The 22838-nt window shown below is 37.6% G+C and overlaps 1 protein-coding gene across 1 annotated transcript; it reads right to left on the bottom strand.

Moving 5' to 3' along the window:
• Window positions 1–637: 637 nt before the first annotated feature.
• SEC22B (SEC22 homolog B, vesicle trafficking protein) lies at window positions 638–22617 on the bottom strand. Its single transcript, XM_043459387.1, has 5 exons — window positions 22381–22617; window positions 13279–13388; window positions 9567–9727; window positions 7763–7909; window positions 638–3626 (listed from the first exon to the last, which is right to left on the bottom strand). The coding sequence occupies exons 1-5, from the start codon at window positions 22453–22455 to the stop codon at window positions 3472–3474; spliced, it is 648 nt and encodes a 215-aa protein (XP_043315322.1). The 5' UTR covers window positions 22456–22617; the 3' UTR covers window positions 638–3471.
• Window positions 22618–22838: the final 221 nt, after the last annotated feature.

The raw sequence follows: 22838 nt of genomic DNA, 5'->3' as shown, positions 1-22838 counted from the left end.
TGGGGGGTGGGGGAAGAGAATGAGCAAAAGGACATAAGAAAAAAGAGGGAGATTTATTTTAAAAAATCATTTTGCTAAATCTTAAGTGAATCAGATGTAAAAACAAGCTGAGTTAACATTAAGATCAAATGTAAAAGGAGCAAATAAAATGTGTTACAAACCAAGAATGAGAAAAGGCCAACAAGAACGAACCCAAGAGTAAAAATTATTAAAAAGGAATAAAGGGAAAAATGACAGATAAGGAAATGAAAAAGAGATAGAAATAATAAAATGAAATTATATGTATATACAAAACAAAAACCTTTTCCAAAAAATAAAAACTAATAACCTGACAGGACAAAATGAAATAGTGCTTAGAACAAACACGTCTACATCATAATTTAGGAATAAACAGTATGTGTAGTGGTTGGATGTCTATCAGTGCTGGATTTGAACCCAACTGCTTCAACTTGCTATGTGACCTTGGGCAACCTGGGAAAATGATTATGAGGGGACTGTAATAATACATGTAAAATGCCTAATAATGTGCTCAGTTAATGAAGGTTATGGAAGAAAAAAAAATTAGTCCAGTTTTGATGAGTATATGGAACTCAAATTTCCAATAATTTTTCTAATTTAAAACATGGGTTCAATCACAGCACTTGAAATAAACTTTATTAGAACAGAGTGATTAAATTGCTCAAGACAGTTGACTGTTGGGTCAACCCTACCTGTAATGATTAAAAGGATGTGGGACTCAATCTGCTCCTTCTACCTCAAACTATGTCACACATGCTACCAATTCTTCTTTGGGGACTTTTAAAAAGTACAAGCTATTTGGTTCAATTAGTTAATTTGCAATTATAGGAGTAACATCTTTATGACCTCTGCCTTTTTGCTGAGCTAAAAAGACAACCAGTCACTTCTGCTAAATACACTAACCAAAAGCCTTAATTGTGTGGCCACCACCATTCAGGCTTACCTAGTGGCTCAGACGGCAAAGAATCTGCCCTCAATGCGGGAGACCCAGGTTCAATCCCTGGGTCTGGATGATCCCAAGAAGGGCACAGCAACCCACTCCAGTATTCTTGCCTGAAGAATTCCATGGACAGAGGAGCCTGGTGAGCTACAGTCACAAAGAGTCGGACATAATTAACATCCCCTGAAGGGATGTTCCTGACCCAACAATCAAACTCCCTCACTGCAGGCAAATTTTTTACCATCTGAGCCACGAGTGAAACCCAAACCAAGCAATATGATCCCCCAAAATGTGCCTCATTCTTTTAACTCATGACTTGCACAAGTCACTGACTCTGTACGGGAAGTCATGCTCTCCTTCTCTTACCATCCTCCTTGCCACAGTAAATTAGGTGTCCTTTCTTAATGTGCCCTCAATAACCCTGAACAGTATTTATTACATTCTATTTTAGCTGTCTGTTTGGTTGCTGGTTCATTCCACCTAATTAGATCTTCGCAACTTCCTCCAATAAAGAACACAAGTAGGAGCCATATTATGACAGTCCTCCTCTCTCATTTTCTACCATCATATTCATAAACTACTTTCTTATCCCTTTGTTTCTCATCCCCTACCCCATATCATTTTTTAATTAACCTTCTCAATTTAGGTAGGAATGTATCTAGAATACGTGCATGTAAGTTAACTACAGTAGATAACAAAGTTTCACACTGAAGGGAACATTCTAGAAGTATTTATTTCATTGCTGACCACCTGGTTGCAGCATGCAACTCTCAACAATGAGCTGCCACTCACTCTCCACTTCTACAGAAGTACCAAAAGCTATGGTACTACTATTTTAGGTTTTCAGCCTTTCAAAGGCTTTTATTACCAACATCATTACTGAGGGACAAGACTTTTAGGGACTTCAAGCACTTATTCTCTATAAAAAGTAACTTCTTATTTCATGCACAAAACTCCAATTGGCAGACAGAGGTCCAAAATGGGAAGAAAAAAATTTTATTCTAGTTCTGTAAATTATCAGGAATAAAATAAGCATTTCTCCTTGCCTTGTTTTAAAGAAAAAAGATTTTTTTTTTCTCTATCAGGAATCAGAATAGTAGGTTTGATGATCCTGAGTTATAAAACTGCTTACTGGTTAAAGTTCTTTCTAAAGATCTTAAGAAGTAAGAAGTTGGTTCATTTTCCTGTACAATTTAAAGAAATATTTGCAGTATGTGTAGGAATTAGAGGTTATATTGTACACTCTTGTGACAATATTTAAAAGGCCTATTCTCCCCATTTAAAAAATTCTACCTCAGAAGGTAAAAGGAAATTCTCATTATCCCTGAGCAAAAAAGGGAAAAATCAGGTACTTTTATTTGTTAACAGAATCTACTGTAAATGAGCTGTCTATCTCTAGAACATTCTCAGAGAATTACATAACTGAAGCAGATATGAGGTGCTCTCAGATTTTCTTAGATAAATATGTTTAGTAGTTTGAGTAGTTGCTCTGAAAAATTTCAATTTAATTAACTAAGCAACTATTATCTTCCATTTTGAAATTTGAGAATATACTGAGAGGACAGTTATGGGACATGAGACTGTAGGGCTCAGAGCAATTCAGAAAACCTTAGCAAGTTGTGGCAGGAGGAAAGGTGGGGAAAATCGTAGTGACGAAGTGAGGAAGGAGGACAAAGCTGTAGTGATGAGCTGGCCTGTCTGCCCACTAAGTCAGGGGCCTCTGGCTATATGCTATACTCACTCTTATATTAATATAAACCAGATGCAGAAAAATAAAATCAAGAATGTCCCAAACTAATTTTAAGTCTTTTAAGAGTAAATGACAGAAAACATTTTTGCTTCTTAATCAAGGAGTGCTGTAATATAATTTCAAGGCATCTTAATATAATTCATTTAACCCTAAAGCAATTGTGCAATAAGCAAATTATCATAAATGAAAAACAAGGTTAACTTCCTATAGGGGTCAATAGGATATCTTGCAGCACAGCAATTAACCTTCACATACTGGAGTCTTGTTTAAAAGGCCATCAAACAACTCAGATTCCTGAAAATCACAAATGTCACCAACGAAAGGAATGTTGATTAAACAGAGTCAAAAAACTTCCTGAAGGGCTGCCTTCTCTGAAGGGATTTCAGACTTGCTAGCATAGGTTGGTTAAGCCAAATCTCACTGACGGCTCCATTAGAGAATGAGAATGCCCCAGTCAGTGCTGTTTGAAAAATGTAAAACACTGGGAGGGGAAAAAAACAAATAAAACAATCTACTGTTCCCTAATGTATATGGCTTAGCACCCAGAGAAAGCCTCTGCCCCGGAAAGACACTTTCTACATAGGGCTAAGCTTCATTAAATGAGGTGTAATCTTTCATTTTCAGGACATGTCTTTTCTTGCAAGGTCTTTAGAGGCAGAAGTTCCACTTGGATTCTAATACACATCTCTGTGCGCTCAGCTTCCTGAAAACAGACACCTGCCGGGTTCTAGGTTCTCCCTTGCCAGTGACTGGACTCACTACTTCACAGCCACCAGAAGCGCACATACACTATTAACATGATGAAAAACACAGCTACTGCTGCCAGTTTGGCGTAAGTGGAACGCATGTTCAAGTACTTCGCATCCTGGCGGTATTTCTTGGACAGACTGGACAAATTGTTAGCCTTCGAATCCAATGCTGTCAAAAGGGAAAAAAAGGATAACATTAATTAGCCCCTGAAAGTATTTTTTCAACTGTATTAAGAACAAAAATAACCCAAATGAGTAGCACTACTTCAAATCATGAAGCTTAAATTATCTTTTTTTTTTAAAAGGGTAAGGTTGTATACACTGATTAACTCATGATCCCGAAGCACTGTAAAATCTACAATGCATTTTCAACTAATCAGTTCAACTTATGTTCAAATTCTTGAGGCTTCAGACTGAGTGCAGGGTTTGGTCTCACACCCTAGTTCAAATCTCAGCTATATCAATCATATGATACTGGGCAACTCAGCCGAAGACCCAACTTCTTTGTCTATAAAAATAGGGAATATATAATAATAGTAATCATATCATGGGATATTTATAAGGTGAACACAATGCCTACATAATGGTATACATTTGATAAATGTTAGCTGGTAACAACTATTTCCATAATCTCTTAATGGTTTAAATCATATTCTCTCATATTCTGACAAATAATAATCGAGGTAAGATGAAAAATGCAGGTAACCAGAAAATTCAATGAACCAGACAGAGTGTTAGACTGTATCTCAACAGTGACTACTACCAAATTTCTAAAACTTTCCACATGGTAAAGACTATTAGTATGAAGATAACACTATCAGAAATTGTATTTTAGCAGACATAGGAGAGCTGTATTACAATGAAAATACAATCACAGGTGCTAGAAAACCACCAATATCTACTAAATTAAGCTTTTTAGAATCTTCTGCAAAGTTTTTTTTCCTATACAAATATTTGTAATGTCATTATCTTCTTTTAATTGTTAACTAAGCACTTAGAGAAATAGCCCGATACACATAAGCTAAACCGGGCTTAAAATATATGGCATATTTTTAATAATAAAAACAAACTCTCAGTTTGGCATAAATTCTAATCAAACTTTTCACTTCTTTAAATTTTTGAGAAACTATTTTGCAATCTGAATTTATTTGGTCTTCCTTGGAGAATGCTTTTGGACTATTTGGAGTTGCTTAATAGGAACTGGTTTTGATTGAGAAATGTGGCATTACTTAATAACACAGGCATGTCAGCCATTTCGAAATTAGTAACTTGTCCTGTAAGAAAAGCACCTTGTCATGCAAAAAAACAGTTAGGGGATGAGAAATAGCCATGACAATACTGCAAGGAATCTTCCCAGTCAGTTTAACAGACTGGACAGAGGTTTTTAACTACTACAGTGTGTCTTACTATATTCCGAGTGCCTAGAACAGGATCTGGCATGTAGTCAGTGCTCAATAAATAAGTATTTGCTAAATGAATCTAAATCTGCTCAGAAAAACTGGGAAGAGAAATAAATATTAGGTCATATAAAGTAAGCAATAGTTATGAGAATTTCTTTACATATGAACACTGGAAACACATGGTATCATAAAAACAAAACTATTGCTTGGAGAAGTCTTATTTAGCAAATATTTATGTTGCGGGCACCATGAGAAGTGCTAGAGGATACAGTTACAATCAAAACGTACATGATCCCTGTACCTGTGCAATCTACACTGCAGTAGAGTGACACACCTCTGAATAAAAAAATAAAACCTATGCCTTAAAAGAAACAGGTATATTTAGGTAGTAAAAAAGGCACAATTTGATCTTACTAAAAGAACCCACAGGAACTATTCTTGGGTCTTAAATGCAAAGCTGACTAGCTCTAAAACAAAAAGAGAAAACAGTATAAAAGACAGATTCTTATTATGGAGAAGCTTAAAGAGGAAGAAATCTATTTTTGAGGTGGGCTAATCTTCCCACTGTCTTCATTTATGCCCTGTTCAGGTATGCTTTTTCTTCCTCTTAAAAATATCACTCTTCACTCCTTCCTAATCTATCAAAACTCAAGAAATCTTTCCTGTTTCCTATTTCCTTCTACATTCTTTTAGCTCTTATTGTCTATCTATCTATGTGCTTAGTCGCTCAGCTGTGTCTCATTCTTTGTGACCCCATGGACTATAACCTGCCAGGCTCCTCTGTCCATGGGATTTCCCAGGCAAGAATACTGGAGTGGGTTGCCATTTCTTCTCCAGGGGATCTTCCCAACCCAGGGAATGAACTCACGTCTCCTGCATTGGGCAGGCAGATTCTTTACCACTGAGCCACCTGGGAAGCCCATATATATCTACATAATGATTTACAACTATCATTCTCTGAAGATGAACAAGGACTCCATGGACCAACAAATTCTGCCAAGTACTAGCAGTGTAAAAAGCTAGTAAGCTACTTTTAGTAAGCTATTTTTTAGCTTTGAGTAAGCTATTTTTCTGAGTCTTTTCTTCTTTATCTGTAAAACTGGTTTGATACCATCCACTTCACATGGGATTACTCTAAAGAATAAATAAAATATATGTAAAGCCCCCCTACCATATTGCCTAGAACAATGTAAATGTTCAATTGATGTTTGTTACTCTGTGACAATGTTCCTTATCTTCCCAATCACATGAAGTTTCTTAAGGGTAAAAATGTACTTCATTTTTAATCAGCATATCAACACTACAGCAATTAGCAAAGCACTGGAAGAAAATCCCATAAGCTTTTGATTAATTGAGCAGTTTATAAATTTTGGCTTTAAAAAAGTTTCCTATACTGGTTTACTTTATCCTGAGTAGAACCTATGAGTCTGCTACGATGAAAATTTATATAGACTCACTTATCCAAAAACTGATGTTTAAAGAGTACGAAGCTATACACTGGGACAGTTGCTGACTATAAACATGAAGGTTAATATCTGAAGTTCATAATAAAGGAAAACCCATTTATTCATTGGAGAAGGGAATGGCTGGAGAAGGGAATGGCAACCCACTCCAGTATTCTTGCCTGGAGAATCCCAAGGATAGAGGAGCCTGGAGGGCTACAGTCCATGGGGTCACAAAGAATGACTGAAGTGATTTAGCATGCATGCATTTCATCATGAATATGTAACAAGGCTGAATTTTTAAAATATACATTAAGGCAACTACCTGTGATGATCACTGTGAAAGAAATAAAATAGATATAAAACACAGAGTATATGCTCACATTAAACACTTAGGTAACATTTAAACATTAGTTATATATTTTAGGTAAATTAGTATACCCATATACATACCCCATGTGCTAAAAAAACATTACATGCTTTTTTACATTATGTAAAATATTTAAGTGTTTTAAGAATTTGAAGGAGTAAGGAGATTAATGCGTCATGGACTGTAAGGATCAGGGAAGGCTTCTTTGAAGAGGCAGTTCTCATCTAGCATTTAAGGAAGGTCCAGGATGATGAAGACCCTAAACTGGCTGAGGCAGGATGTCTGTGACCCTGTGAGGATGGAACACTTCTGCGATCTCCTTGTCTCCCTCGACAGAGAACACAGTGCCTTACACACTGGCTGCTAAGTGGCTCCAGCTGTGTCCGACTCTCTGCGACCCCATGGACTGTCGCCCACCAGGCTCCTCTGTCCGTGGGATTCTCAAGCAAAGAAAACTGGAGTGGGTCGCCACTTCCTCCTCCCGGGGATCTTTCTGACCCAGGGACCTGCATGTCCTGCAGCGCCTGTACCACAGGCACACTTTTTACTGCCGAGCCACTGGGGAAGCCCGCCCTGCACACTATGAGTATTCAATTAGTAACGACTGGATGAATGAAAAGTAAGTTGACACCAGACTAGATCTTGTAGTCACAGGTCTTAGAAGTTTTTCTGCAGAGGAACGCCTTGATGGAATGGTATTTTGTAACAGTTGATCTGGCAGCAGTAAAGTCTCCTGAAACAGCTGCTTATGAAACCATTGCCATAAACCTTTGACAATGTCCTCTCATTCTTCTTTTCATTTTCCTTAACTTATGTGTTTCTATAAATACTAATCTAATTTGGTAAATACCTTGGAAACAGTAATTGTTTCTTACATGGAATGAGACTTTACACTGTTCCAACTTCATAGAAACTAACCACACTAGGAAGAAACATATCATATTGGAAGCTTGTAATGTAATCCATTTTGGAGAAATGAATTCTTAATAGTACTAGATAGAATCTGACAGCATAAACGGTAACCCCAAATAAGCTATCCTTGCCTGTGGAATAAGAACCACTTGCTCATAAGACTCGTACTGCTTTTAGATACCTGAGAGTGCTTCTCCCCGTTGTAACACTTCTTCAATATTTGCGACCATGATTCTCTGCACATCTTGCAGTTCAGTGTTGATGGAGCCTAAGTTTCTCCGAGCACGACTGTCAATGTAAAGCTTCTTGGTTTTCTGAATGTAGGTATCTATAAGGATGAAGAAAGTGACTGTTAACAATAATTCTTTCATGTCCATCAAAGAAGTAGGCAAGAGTATATTCTGAGTTTAGTCCTGGTTCTGCAACTGTCCATGATTAACCAGACTCCTGAATGAGTATCAAGTGTGACAGGGAATTTCCCAAAATATTACAACAGCATGCTCAAAAAAAAAAAAAAAAAAAAAAAAAAACCACTGCATGCTCATTCATGTTTGCCAATATCTGCATATGATAAAACTATGAAAAGAATAATTAATAAAGATTATATTTTCAACTTTTAGCTAAAATCTTAAGATAGTGTATTGGCTACCCTTTATTTGCCTCTTTAGACTTCCTCCCACCCTTCTGCACCCTGCTTTCTGCTTTGGGAAGCTAACCTGCATGAATTATATCGATGGGTTCCTTGCTGTCTAGCTTCCAATTAGGTTCGGCCAAAGAGGACACCCCAAGAGTGGGGAATGAGTGGACAGTGACAGTGATTTATTCCTCTATCTCCTCCCTGAGAAGTCATCTTGGGCTAGTAATATTCCTCCACCAAAAGTTACTGCTCCTTTGAAATTGGCCTTTTCTATAAATTTTTTCCTTCCCAGTTCCAGAAACTGCTCTTATCCATTCAAGCCTAGGGTTGATAACAATTACCATGCTACTGGTCTCAGGTTACTGCACCTTACAGTTCATCTATAACCCATTCATATCTCTGCATACAATCTTTTAAGCTAATTTGAGAATACCAACTATTTCCTGTGTGACTTTGGTACAGCAGTCTTATTTTTTTCTTGGCTTTACTGAACTCCTATTGCCTACAAAAATAAAAACTGCAAAACCAGACATGATAAAATTAGCACTTGGAGAGTTTAGTTTTGAAACACTGTAATGCTTTGCTATAATACATTTTCTGTATTTCTAGAAATCAAGAGTCCTCATTTATCTAGCAAACTTGAAACACTTCAGATATCCAGAGGTAGTATTCAAAACCAGTTTATTTTTTAACTAAAAATGTCAATGATGTAATCTAATCATACTTGTTCTCCCTTCTTCTACTTATAGGACATTTCCTTTGATCTGCTGCCATCCTGTATTTTACCAGCTCTGAGGAGTAATGAGTCTTTCTATTAAATCTTGTACAAATATGGACATCCATGCTCACTACTTCTGCCTGTAGGAACTGTTGTGCCCCAATACCAGGTATCTTTTAGTACTTAATTTAGAGGATCTTGTTCTATTAAAAGAAACAAAACACCATTCTTTCTGATTTCCAAATTCTGATCTCCATAAAATGGGTCTCACTGTGAGTGTTGTGTGTGTGGGGGTGAAGACAGTGAATTGGGAAAAAGAAGAACTCAGCAATTACATATCAATCTGGATCTTCAGGCAGTTTTTTACACTAATGAAGAATCAAAACAAATTACAAAAAAGAGCAAAGGGCAACAAGCTCTATGGGGAAAATATCAAAAGGCCAGAGAAAATTATTAATACTTATGAGGAGGAAGCCTCATTCACTCAAAAGGAAAAAAGACATGGAATAGGAGAGGAGGCAGAATCCAAAACATTAGTAGGTAAGCTTTAAAAAAAAAAGTCTAAATTATATCAATAGCTTCTCTACATTGTCTATTCCCCTGATAGAAAAGTAAGGCACAAAATCTTACCAAACTCAATAAAGGAGTAGGGTCTAGACACAGTCGGCACCTTCTTCCCATGCTGTTCATCAAATTCTGAGTGTAAATCTTCTAGGTAGGCAAAAGCCAGCTTCTTAGGGAAGGCAGCTTCACACAGAACCAAATAACATACTCCCTGTTCAATAATGTAACTGAAGAGACAAAAATGAAAAAAAGCAAGAAAAAATTGTTGTAGATTAATAACACTCCCAACAGTCTGAAACAGACTCTCAAGTGCCATACAAACTTTTTTTTTGGTTATGCTACATGGCTTGCAAGATCTTAGTTCTCTGACTAGGGATCAAATCCAGGTCCTTGGCAGGGGAAGGGCAGAGTCCTAACCACTGGACCACCAGGAAATTCCTTATACAAACTTGAAAATATTCAAGCCCAAGGCCTTTGAGGCTAATGAAATCAGAAAGTCAATTACAAACCATAAATCACTAGAATTAGAAAACAAACATCTTCGCATTACTAGAAGCATATTCCAAAAGGAGTATTTAGACATATTTATTCATCACATAAGGGATTTGATTTAGGTCATACTTGAATGGTCTAGTGGTTTTTTCCTACTTTCTTCAATTTAAGTCTGAAGCTGAAACTCCAATACTTTGGCCACCTCATGTGAAGAATTGACTCAATGGAAAAGACCTTGATGCTGGGAGGGATAGGGGGCAGGAAGAGAAGGGGACGACAGAAAATGAGATGGCTGGATGGCATCACAGACTCGATGGACATGAGTTTGAGTAAACTCCGGGAGTTGGTGATGGACAGGGAGGCCTGGAGTGCTGCGATTGACGGGGTCACAAAGAGTCGGACATGACTGAGCGACTGAACTGAACTGATTCATCACATAATTCTTCAACTAAAATATCTTAATACTTAAGACTTTTTCTTGAAAACTCAGAGGTGTGACTCCATCTGCCCTTTGATCATGTATAGTAAACAAGTAATAATATATACACATTTAAACTTCTTCCATCTGTAAGAATTGTGGAACTGGAAATTTTTGTGAACACTTAAAAAGTTAGAAGTTAATATCACAATGATTACTGGGTACAGAAAATAACAATCTCAGGACTAATAATATTTCCTAATTTCTAGGGTAGAAGAACTCTGTATTAGTTGCAAATTATTCAATAACAAACTGACTCCTCTTGTGAGATGAGCTCCCTGGCAGCCTTCAGTTCAGTTCAGTTGCTCAGTCATGTCTGACTCTTTGCAATCCCATGGACTGCAGCACGCCAGGCTTCCCTGGCCATCACCAACTCCCTGAGCTCGCCCAAACTCATGTCCATCATACTGTCCCTGGCAGTCTGGAGGAGGCTATATTACTGCATGTCTGAGATATTTCTGGAAAGAGGCTGGCTACTCAGTGGTTTTCAAATGACTTTTTAGCTGTAGCACTCTTTATTTGAGCCAAAATTATATCCAGAAGACCAACATGTATAGCAAATACAGTCAGAAGTTTTTTAGTTTAAGTAGGAGTTTAAGGGTCCAAAGCATTACACACATCCCCCATCCCTGTCCTTTCTATGTAGCTTCTAAGGCACCCTAGAACTCCACAGAGTGGAGTCCCCTTTCCTGAAAACTTGCTTCCTTCTCTCTGCTCTATAGCACTTCCTGTCCCAGGTATTATAGTACAGTTGCTTGCGTATATATCTCTCTCTGCTATAAGAAGACAAGCTAAGAACATTAAAGGCAAGACTTAATACATGGTCTGGCAAAGAATACATCTTTAGCAAACAGCTCTTAGATGCAAATAAGGGAAGAGATAAGATTATAAGGAAGGAGGCAGAAGAAAATCTCTTTTCAGTTCCATGAGATCTTTCTAGGTCATTTGTTCCTAACCCATGGTAAAGATAAAAAATACTGTATTATAATTGAGCATCAGACCCTGAGGCTGGGAGGGATTGGGGGCAGGAGGAGAAGGGGATGACAGAGGATGAGATGGCTGGATGGCATCACCGACTCTATGGACATGAGTTTGAGTAAACTCCGGGAGTTGGTGATGGACAGGGAGGCCTGGCGTGCTGCGATTCATGGGGTCGCAAAGAGTCGGACACAACTGAGTGACTGAACTGAACTGAACATTATTTAGAAAGGAAATAATATGAAAGGAAAGTTATGACCAACCTAGACATCCTATTAAAAAGTAGAGACATTACTTTGCCAACAAAGGTCCGTCTCGTCAAGACTATGGTTTTTCCAGTAGTCATGTATGGATGTGAGAGATGGACTATAAAGAAAGCTGAGTGCCGAAGAACTGAGGTTTTTGAACTATGGTGTTAAAGAAGACTCTTGAGAGTCCTTTGAACTGCAAGGAGATCCAACCAGTCCATCCTAAAGGAGATTAGTCCTGAGTGTTCATCGGAAGGACTGATGTTGAAGCTGCAACTCCAATACTTTGGCCACCTGATGTGAAGAGTTGACTCATTTGAAAAAACCTTGATGCTGGGAAAGATTGAAGGCAGGAGGCAAAGGGGACGACAGAGGATGAGATTGTTGGATGGCATTATCGACTCAATGGATATGAGTTTGGGTAAACTCTCGGAGTTTGTGATCGACAGGGAGGCCTGGTGTGCTGCGGTCCATGGGGTCGCAAAGAGTTGGACACGACTGAGCAACTGAACTGAACATTATTTAATGTTGAAATAACTTACAAACCCTAATGTTCACTATTTTCTTAACCAATAGGCCAGAGCCTTGCTTTGGTTTTGATTCTGTATACTTGTTTGCTTGTTCTTGATGAGTAGAAGCTTGGTTGGTTGAGTTAAACACAATAGGTTCTTCTCAGATCTATATTATCTCAGTATCTGAGCTTCTAACATACTAAGGATTATTTAGCTTATCCTTTCTTATTTTCCTCTGATCTTCTTGTCCTCTTTTTTCTTTTTTAATCCTGCCTGTTTTAGCACCTTCAAACTTGACATATAATTAAACACTTAATACCAATTATTTGTAGGTAATTTGAGACCCAATAAAGTCCCTTTGATCCCTCTCTCAGCTGTATGCATTGTCTATAACCAATGATTTGTTGTTGTTGCTGTTGTTCAGATGCTGTCATGTCTGACTCTTTGCGACCCCATGGACTGTATCCCGCCAGGCTCCTCTGTCCATGGGATTTCCCAGGCAAGCATACTGGAGTTGATTGCCATGCCCTTCTCCAACCACTGATTAGATGCTCTTAAATTATCGTTTATAATTTTCTTTTCTCTAAATAATAAATAATACCTATTAACTATTCTCTACGTGCCAGACAAAATGTTAAGTGATATACAGGGATTCTCTCATAAAACTAACAAAACTATGATTCCCTATTTTATAGAAGTAACTGAGGCCTAGAGAAATATATGTGAGTTGCTCAAGGTTACAGTGTCAGTAAATGTTTAAGCAAGGGTACTAATCTATGTGTGTCTGGCTCTAAGAAGCTCCCAAAGCAAAAGTTATCTATTACTGCATGATACATACAGCATTTACTAGACACAAGATAGCAGGCTGAATTGCTGTACACAAACTGAATACAGAAACCAAGATTTCAGTTTTGCAGAATTAGAGCCAGGAAAGTTGCCTCCACAGAGTGACTCTATTTTCAAAGTTATCTTTATGTCTGAAAAAAGTTACCATTCTTCTGAGGTGTAATTACAAGTAATTGCTGTATTTCAGACTTAAATAATCATGAGGAAATCAAGATTATACTCACTGAAAAGTCATGGCCCCAGCTTCCAAGGTGCATCTGGTAGGGGACTGTTCATTCAACTTTCGGAAGAGCTGCTTAGCTTGACTCTGGTACTGCTGAAGGTCCCGGCCAGACTGAAAGAAGACACCTTCATTTAAGAACATTCCACAAAAAAAGCAGTAGCAATTGGTAAGAAGTATCATATTTTGAGGACACTATGTAAATATGGTCCTTCGTTCACAGGTTAATAACGTTAATAAGATTTATTTTAACAAAATAAAAGTGGCCTACTTTCAGAGAAAAGAGGGAGCCCAAACCCTGAGTTTTCGAACAAAGTCACATTAGTTACTTTCTAAAAAGCAAAAATATAAACCTCAACTGCATTTAAGGTACTTGCTGAATCCATTTCCACTATGAGGTCAGTGCCCTCCTCCTAACCCACCTCACTTGCATGGTTACTGGCACAGAATCACACAACGTGTTCTATACTCAGAGGAAAATCCTGGGAAAGACAGACAGAATGAATCTCATTTTTATGCTGAAATATCATGCAAAATCTTCCATAAGGTATTACAGTATTTGGTGTATAAGCAAAACTAAATGTGTACACCCATCACTATAAATTACTATGAACACTGTAACTGCAACTAGGTAAAAACAAGTAAGAGTAAGGAAGAAGATTGGAAAGTCAAAATATCCTTTACTAAATAAATCTATTTGGTTTCCAAGTCTGGAATGCAAACTTCTGGATAGCAAGGGATATGTTCTTAAAAAAATGAAAATAGTAACATTTGGATGACAGAATTACAGGCAATATTTTTCCAAACAATCTCTAAATGATTTCACAATTTTTTTTTTTTAAAGAGAGGAAAAAGTCTACTGGGGAAAACAGTAGAGTCATTTCAAAGGGAGAAAATTATACTTCAATAACCTATAAGACAAAAATGGAAAAGAAGTGCATGAACAGTGAGAAGCAAATATACCTTATTCATCCACATACTGGGGGAAATAACTTCTGCCATGTGATGGGAAGGAATTTTTTATTTTAGATTATTTATTCTGAATTGAAAGATATAACACAGTCTCTCCTTGGTAGATGCTTAATAACTAAACGTTTAAATAGAAAAGTGTACCAGGTTCTCCCAGATATTGGACCTAAGGCCTAACTATGAGAAAGTACAAAGTAAAACTTAGTAGATCACAGTGATCCACTGAACTGAGAATAAAAACAAGGAAGCAAAAATAAAATCATTTAACTGGCAGATCAACAAATGTACAAGTATAGGATTTTAAGCTATATTTAAAATAGTGAACTAGAAACACACACTGAGATATCACCTTACTCCTGTTAGAATGACTATTATCAAAAGGACAAGATATAACAAGCGTTGGTGAGGGTGTGGAGAAAAGGGAACCCTTGTGCACTGTTGGAAGGAATGTAAATTGGTGTGGCAAAAATGGAAAAAGTATGGGGGGGGGTTCCCTCAAAAAAATTAAAAACAGAACTACTGCATGATCCAGCAATTCAACTTCTAGGTATTTATCTAAAGAAAATTAAACACGAAATTAAAAAGATATCGGCATCCTAAGCTATACTCACTTCAGCATTATTTACAATAGCCAAGATATGAAAATAACCTATAATAAGTGTTCAACAGATGAATGGATAAAAAAGATGCAGTATATATACACAACGGAATACTATTCAGCCGTTAAAAAAGAGTGGAATCTTGCTCAAAAAAAAGCTCACAGAGAATGGACTGGTGACTGCCAGAGGGGAGGTGGGTGGGGGAGTAGGCCAAATGGGTGAAGGGAATCAAAAAGTACAAACTTCCAATTATAAAGCAGGTCATGGGAATACAATGTTCAGCACGGTGGCTGTAGTTAAGAATACAGTATTCTGTATCTGAAAGTTGCTAAGAGAGTAAAACTTCAATGTCTGCATCACAAGAAAAAAAAAAGAATAAACATTTTCATAACTCTTTTTTCATGATGGAGGGTAACTAGACTTACCCATGGTGACTTCACGGTGTCTACAAATACTGAATCATATTGTACATCTGAAACTAATATAACGGTATAAGTCAATTATAACTCAAAATAAAATAAAATAAAATGGTAAGCTGGAAATTTCAATATAAATAAGGAAGTAAATAAGTATGAGGTGAATCAGGGGAGTCAGGCAGAGACCATTAGAAGTGTTGATTTGTAGTTTAACACTGTTTTTATGGCAATGCCTTATTATAAGGCTGTTTGCTTGAGATATACTCCTACATTACCATGTATACTGTTATATGTTAATAACACTTTGTAATAACTAACAGTATAATATATATTAACATTATTGTATTAAACAGTAATGCTAATATATATTGCTTTTCTTATGACTGGCCAGCCAGTTAGGGAGAGTGAATACTATCACATGCTTTGAACTAGTGCCAATATCTTATGTTCCTAAATTTGAGTGGTAGAGTCAATCTGTTTGCTTAAGCAATATTGTTATGTGGCATTCCGAAGATATCTGACCCCACAACAAAAGATACGAGGGATGCATATAAAGTTGCAGAGGTACTAAAAGTGTGTTAGTTGCTCAGTCATGTCCAACTCTTTGTGACCCCATGGACTGTAGCCCACCAGGCTCCTCTGTCCATGGGATTCTCCAGGCAAGAATACTGGAGTGGGTTGCCATGCCCTTCTCCAAGGAATCTTACCCACCCAGGGATCAAACCTTGGCTACTGAAGTGCAAAGAAATAATACCAACATAGGTCAATGATTTTCAACTTTGGCTTCACACTAGAACCACCTGGGGATCTTAAAAAACACTATTCCTGCTCAATCTGCACCCCAAAACCAATTAAGTCAGTGTTTTGGAGGCAGGACTCAGACATTAGTATCAGTAAAATAACTACAACAATAAAAGTTAAATATAAGTTTTCTGACAGCTAAAGGCAGGTGAGCCCCTTAAAGGAAATAGTTAAATAAATAAATGACAAATGAAATTCCACCATTTGCAACAACATGGATGGATGGCGTATTTTACGCTTAGTGAAATAAGTCAGAGAGAGAAAGACAAATACTGTATGTTATCCCTTATATGCAGAATCTAAAAAATAAAATGAATATAACAAATCAGAAATAGACTCACAGATACAGAGAACAAACCAGTGGCTACCATTAGGGAGAAGGAAAGGAAGAAGGGCAAGAGAGGGGTAGGGGGGATTAAGATGTACAAACTACTATGTATAAAATAAATAAGCTACATGGATATATTGTGCAGCACAGGAATAGTATTTTATAACAACTTAAAATGAAGTATAATCTATAAAGATACTGAAGCACTATATTCTAAGTGTGAAACTAACATAATATTATAAACCAACTAAACTTCAATTTTAAAAAAATGGCAAAAACCTGTTGGTCAAATGAAGATTGGTACAAACCCTTTGACTTTATAAGAGGCATCGTAAACATTATTGCAATCTGAGAGAAACACATAGACTATGGCCAAAAGCATGCTATGATTTCAGGAATTTACAACAAAGTAATGATGCCAATGTACAATACTGGGGACATATCTACATAGGAATTATGGCATGCCAACCAACATCTTACACTGCTGGTTCAGTTAACATCACCATTCCTGGGAACATGAGGCTGGCACAATCTTTCTGGTAGTCATTTTGACAATATGTATTAGAAATTATAAAATTTTGCACAGTGTTTTATCTAATAATTCTACACCTTTGAAAGTATACATAAACATCATACATGTGTTAAGCAAACAACTACAAAAACATATAAAAACAAAAAACATGTTCAATAAGAGGATAGGGGATGGGTGACATAACATGTTATATATTTATATAATGGAATACTACAGAACCATCAAAATGATGTGTAATATTTAATGATATGAGTAGACATTCATTATACACTATGTGAAAAAATTAGGTGGAACAGTCTTACAGTTATTACCCATTATTTAATTTTAAACACATACACAAAGATTAAGGTTAGATACCAAGTGGGTATAATTTAAGCAGGGATTACTTAATTTTACCACTACTTTAGTAAAAAAAAAAAAAAAAATCACCATTAACTGCTTGGTCCTTTTGTATTTACTGAATTTTCTGCAACAGGCACAAATTAACTTTATAATGAGAAAATTATTCATTCATTAATGTCTATTTGTTGCATATCTGCACTTGGGGCCAGTAAGGGAGGGGCTAGGATTTGCACCCAGGCAGTATCTCTGAAGCTCCTACTCCTATGTGTGCTATACAACCTCTACAATTAAAACTGCTTCTGTGATGGTCGAGCCACATTCCAAGGGATATCTTACTATTTAATATTAAATCTAATTCATGGGAAATGCTCAAGACTACATGGCAGCTCTGAACTATTGATAGATCTCACATAACAACATAATCATGGCTTTAGAGATAAACCCTTGGTTTGCTTTTAAGATTACAGTCACAAAGGGCCCACAGTCAGCCAGCCTATCTAAAAATAGTTAATTAGATGTCCTAATTCTGTTTTCTACTTCGTCTAAAACAGACTTGATGAAACTTGTACACAGTATAAAGGAAAGACAGCTGTTAGCAATTCAATAATAAAGTGGATGTGAAAGTATTCTGAAACTAACTTGAGATCATCAGTATATTTAGGATGTGGTTCTGTACATAAAATATAGGAGGTAAGGGGTAGTAAACTGCCACACAACCACAGTCCTTTTTATTGCTGTTACCTATGACTGCTGGTGGGCTTTCCTGGAGGCTCAGATGGTAAAGAATCTGCCTGCAGTGCAACAGACCGAGGTTCAATCCCTGGGTCGGGAAGATCCCCTGGAGAAGGTAATGGCAACCCACTCCAACTATTCTTGCCTGGGGAATCCCATGGACAGAAGAACCGAATGGGCTACAGTCCATGGGGTCGCACACAGTCAGACACAACTGAGTGACTTTCACTTTATGACTGCTGTAGTTGTATCACATGCCATCTTCTGTCGTTACAATAATGTTTAGCTGAGCCCTTATCATTTTTAAGTCTCTGTTAAGCTCTACTGATCAAAGGCCAGCAGCACCAAGAGCCAACCATCTTTCTCCAACAGCAGTAACACTAAGATGATTAATCAACCCTCAGTGACTGGGGGAGTGTGGCAGTTTAACAGTATAACAGACCATCTGCTTCTTGGCGTTCCCTGCTCTGTATTCAGCTACATCTACACCTTCTTCAAGTCCACAGAGCTGAGACAAGATGAGAGAAGGGAACAGGGTTTATTTTGAGGTAGAACAGAAAGGTAAAGAAATTGCAAACATCTGAAAAGGAGAAATACATCAGAAAGGAAGAAATAGAGTATCACTTAGACAGTGTAGTTTGGAAAAGTTCATCTCTCTACCTTGTATTTCTAGCTAAAGCATAGAGGAAACAGTACATAAGGTACTCTGTACCTTTTAAAAAAAAATGCTCTATTGTATTACTTGAATAACTGTTCATCTACAGTAACAAGACAGTTTGTATAGGGATGAGCATGGAGCAACTACCTAAAATATGGCATCTATTATCAATGTAAATAACTGAAAGAATACATTTATTTGGCCTGGACAATTAAGATACTTAACTATAAAACTACTTGATCAAGATATCCATTTCTTAAAAAATAATTTCCAGACTCCCAAGAAGTAAATACATTATTAAAATGTCTTAGAACAAAGCAGTAAAGTGTAACAGTTAGGTACTAAGGCTCCAGTGTAGAATCAGACAGATATGGATTAAAAGGAATAAACCAGTGGTTACCCGTGGGGAGAGGGAAGGAAGGAAGGGCACACAGGGGGAGAGGATAAAGAGGTACAAACTACTTATGTATAAAGTAAATAAGCTACAAGGGTATACTGTAGAGCTCAGAGAATATAGCCAATATTTTATAATAACTACTAATGGAGTCTAACCTTTAAAAACTGTCAATCACTATGCTTAACACCTGAAACTTATACACTGTGAATCAACTATATCTCAATTAAAATTTTCTTTTAAAAACCAAAACAGTGGCTCTCAACCAAGGGTGATTTTGCCTATCCTCCCCAAAGGTGACATGCAGCAACGTCAGGAGATATTTTTGGTTGTCAAACTGGAGGGAGGGTAGTGGTACTGCTATTGGTATATAAGGTGCAGAGGCCAAGGATGCTGCTAGACATCCAACAATGCACAGGACAGTTCTCCCACAACAAAGAATTATCCATTCCAAAATGTCAAAAGTGCCAAAGTTAAAAAACCCTGATGACAAAAGTGCCAAATCACTATGTTATGCACCTGGAACTAACACAGTGGTTGCAGGTTAATAAGGAAGAAAGGAAGGGGGAAAAAGGAGGGAGGGAGGAAGGGAGGGGAGGGGAAGGAAGGAATCTGGGTGAAAAATTCCATTGTACTACTTAGGCTGTGTGACTTAAAGAAAGAGACTTTTCTTCTCTTAGCCTCAGAGCTTCCTTATCTATAAACGTAGACAATAACAGAACCCATCCTAACAGCTGATATAAGGGCTCCCCTGGTGGCTCAGCAATAAAGAATCCGTCTGCCAATACAGGGGACATGGATTCGATCCCCGGGTTAGGAAGACTCTCTGGAGGAGGAAACGGCAATCCACTGCAGTACTCTTGCTTGGGAAATCCCATGGACAGAGGAGCCTGGCAGGCTACAGTTCGTGAGGTCACAAAGAATCAGACACAACTTAGCAACTAAACAACAATAGCTGGTATGAAGACTAGATGAAATCATGCATTTAGCAGACTTAGCAGAATGGTTGGTATATAGCAGGCACTCTATGGGATTCCCAGGTGGTGCTAGTGGTAAAGAACCCACCCACCAATGCAGGAGACATAAGAGACACAGGTTCAATCCCTAGGTCAGAAAGATTTCCCCGGAATAGGGCATAGCAATTCACTCCAGTATTCTTGCCTAGAGAAAACCATGGACAGAGGAGAGTGGAGGGCTACAGTCCATAGGGTCACAAAGAGTTGGACAGGACTGAAGCTACTTAGCACGCATGCATAGGCACTCTCTCTAAATGTAAGGTGCTTTATTTTAATAGTAAAAAATAAGTCAAAGATTTATATTTTTGCAGATGTTAAAAGTTCAGAAAGGATGTTATCATTCAAAGTCAAAACTGCTAAAGGAAATCATTACAGAATTATAATCATGAAAATATTTTTGTGTAAAATATCTTTCCTTTTCATTAAACAAAGCAACCCATCTTGGTAGACTGATACCTAATTTGGAATTAAGAAACACACAGTATAATCAACTAATTTTTTCAATAAAGTGTCAAGGCAAAGAATAAGGGCCTACTGATATTCAGACTTTCATACCTACTTTATATTCTTTGTCCATACTGGAATTCAAAGCAATAGTTGGAAAACTGACCAGATTTCTGTTCCCTTGCAAAAACTATTTCTTAGTCAAACTACATATCCTTCAAGGAAAATTTCCTCACCATCTCCTTTGTTTCAAATCATATTCTGCATTCATTTTAATAATTTCACTCCTTCTGCATAGTCCAAGAAAATGTTTAATGCAGGAGAAGAGAAAAATTCACAAGTTCAAAGTTCAGGGCATGCTATATTTTTCAAATTTTATATCAACTTAGACTTTGTTTTGTGTCATGAATAGAAAATATTTCACTCAGCATAACGTACTAAGCAACATAACAACTTCCCAATCTGTATCGTTATTCTCCTACAAGTTAAAGTAAACTTATTTGCAAATCAAAGCTAAAAAGGCATATAACCAAATAGAAGCTTTCTCAATTAGGAGACACTCCTATTGGCTTGGATGTCATTCCTTCTGGGAAGACTTTCCTGATGTCCAAAAATCAATTTAGATACCTTTTCCATGTTCAATCACAGAAACTTCTTCCTCTTCTACAGCAATTATCTACATTATAGTTATTTGTTAGTGATCTGGCTTCTCCACTAAACTGTAAGCTCCATGAAAGTAGGGCCTATGTTCCCTAAGTCCCTGAATGAACACCATGCTTGGCACACCTGCTGTGCTTAATGAGAGTTGTTGCTTTTTTTCATGAATATATGAATGAAAGGTTAAAAAATGCGCAAAATATTTTTTTCTAGAACTCAACTTTTTTTTAGGCCTTGAAAATTTTTTTAAATTACTTGTATAAGAAAGTAAAATAAAGTTGATCACTTTAAACAAATTTAAATAAATTATATAAATGTCATTCTCAGCCTCCTTTCTTCCGGAATTCCCCAACCTTATTCCAGGAACTGGTCTCACACCAGAAATTTGCCTTGTGATTTTAAGGCACAAGCCCTCTTTCTGTGAAGCTACCTAGGGTTTTTTTTCTGGGACTTTTTTTGTTTGTTTTAATCAATGCAACATATTTTTGAGCACCTATTATACTAAAACTGCTTTTGTAAAAGCTATGGGAAATACAAAAATGACCAAGATTTGTCATCTGCCTACTAGGAAATTTAATTTATTGAAAGACAAAGGCAAAAGTATAAGGCATTATAGAAATATAACAAAGGCAAAAGTACAAGGCATTATAGAAATATAACAGGGGTCATAATTCCAACAATAAGAATTTAGTAAGGCTTACTGAAGGAGGTGGGAATTGGACCTAACTTTGAAACAAAGTACTGTACTGAACTTCAAACAGGTGCATATATGTGGCAATACTATCTCATCTGCTTTCAATAGATGTCAGCAAGGTAGGTCAAGGATCAGGTGCTACAGAAAAGAGTTAAAGAACTAGGAGCTGATTTTCCCCAGGACCTGTCAGCCTTATTAACAGCAAAAAAAAATTAGAGATCCTGAATTTTAGCAGAGTCCCTAAAGAATTACAGAACACTGGATGGTCACAATTAGCCAAACATATCCCTTCTCCGGAGTGTTTTTCTAATAAGAAATAGGTAACATAAAAATCTACCCCCGCCTTCAGCAAAGGTTAGTTTTCTCCAGGTAGTCTTCTTCACTGTCAAAAAAGAAAAAGCACTTCAGAGGAGTCAGAAATGCCTGGGAAGATTCAGGGGTCTCCCGCGTCCTAACAAGGAATCCGGGGCGGACAGCATAGCGCTCTGGCAGGAACCTGGGGTCCTAAGGATCTAGCAGCTCACCTGTTCGTCCTCCTGCATCGAGGCGGCCAACGGGAGCCCGTCCGCCACTCGGGCGATCATCGTGAGCAACACCATCTTTACAGGCTACGGAGACCCAACACTGGCCCAGACGGCCGTAGATGGGTTTTGACTTGCTCCGCCGGGACAACAGTTAAACCTCTACCCCAGTTTCCGAAGACCTAGCTGCTTGCGTCTCCGCTTCCCGCTGAGGTGGCCGGAAACAAGCTCCAGCGCTCTCCACTACCGGTCCCCGGAATTGGCTTCCCATCGGGAACCACAACTACCGGAACACTAGTTCCGTGATCTCTCCTTACACCTTCAGAAACTCCCAAGGCCCCGGCCACTTTTCTGGATTTCCAGCTTAGAATAAGCCTTGATCCGTGAGAGGGCGTGGCACACAAACTGAAATAGAATTTTCTAGTTTCTGATACTTTAAGTCTGGGGAGAGGGCTGGGAAG

The sequence above is a fragment of the Cervus canadensis genome, chromosome 2, assembly GCF_019320065.1.
Source record: "Cervus canadensis isolate Bull #8, Minnesota chromosome 2, ASM1932006v1, whole genome shotgun sequence".
Lineage (NCBI taxonomy): Eukaryota > Metazoa > Chordata > Mammalia > Artiodactyla > Cervidae > Cervus > Cervus canadensis.
Note: the sequence above shows the minus strand (reverse complement) of the source record. Positions and strands in the feature narration are given on the sequence as shown.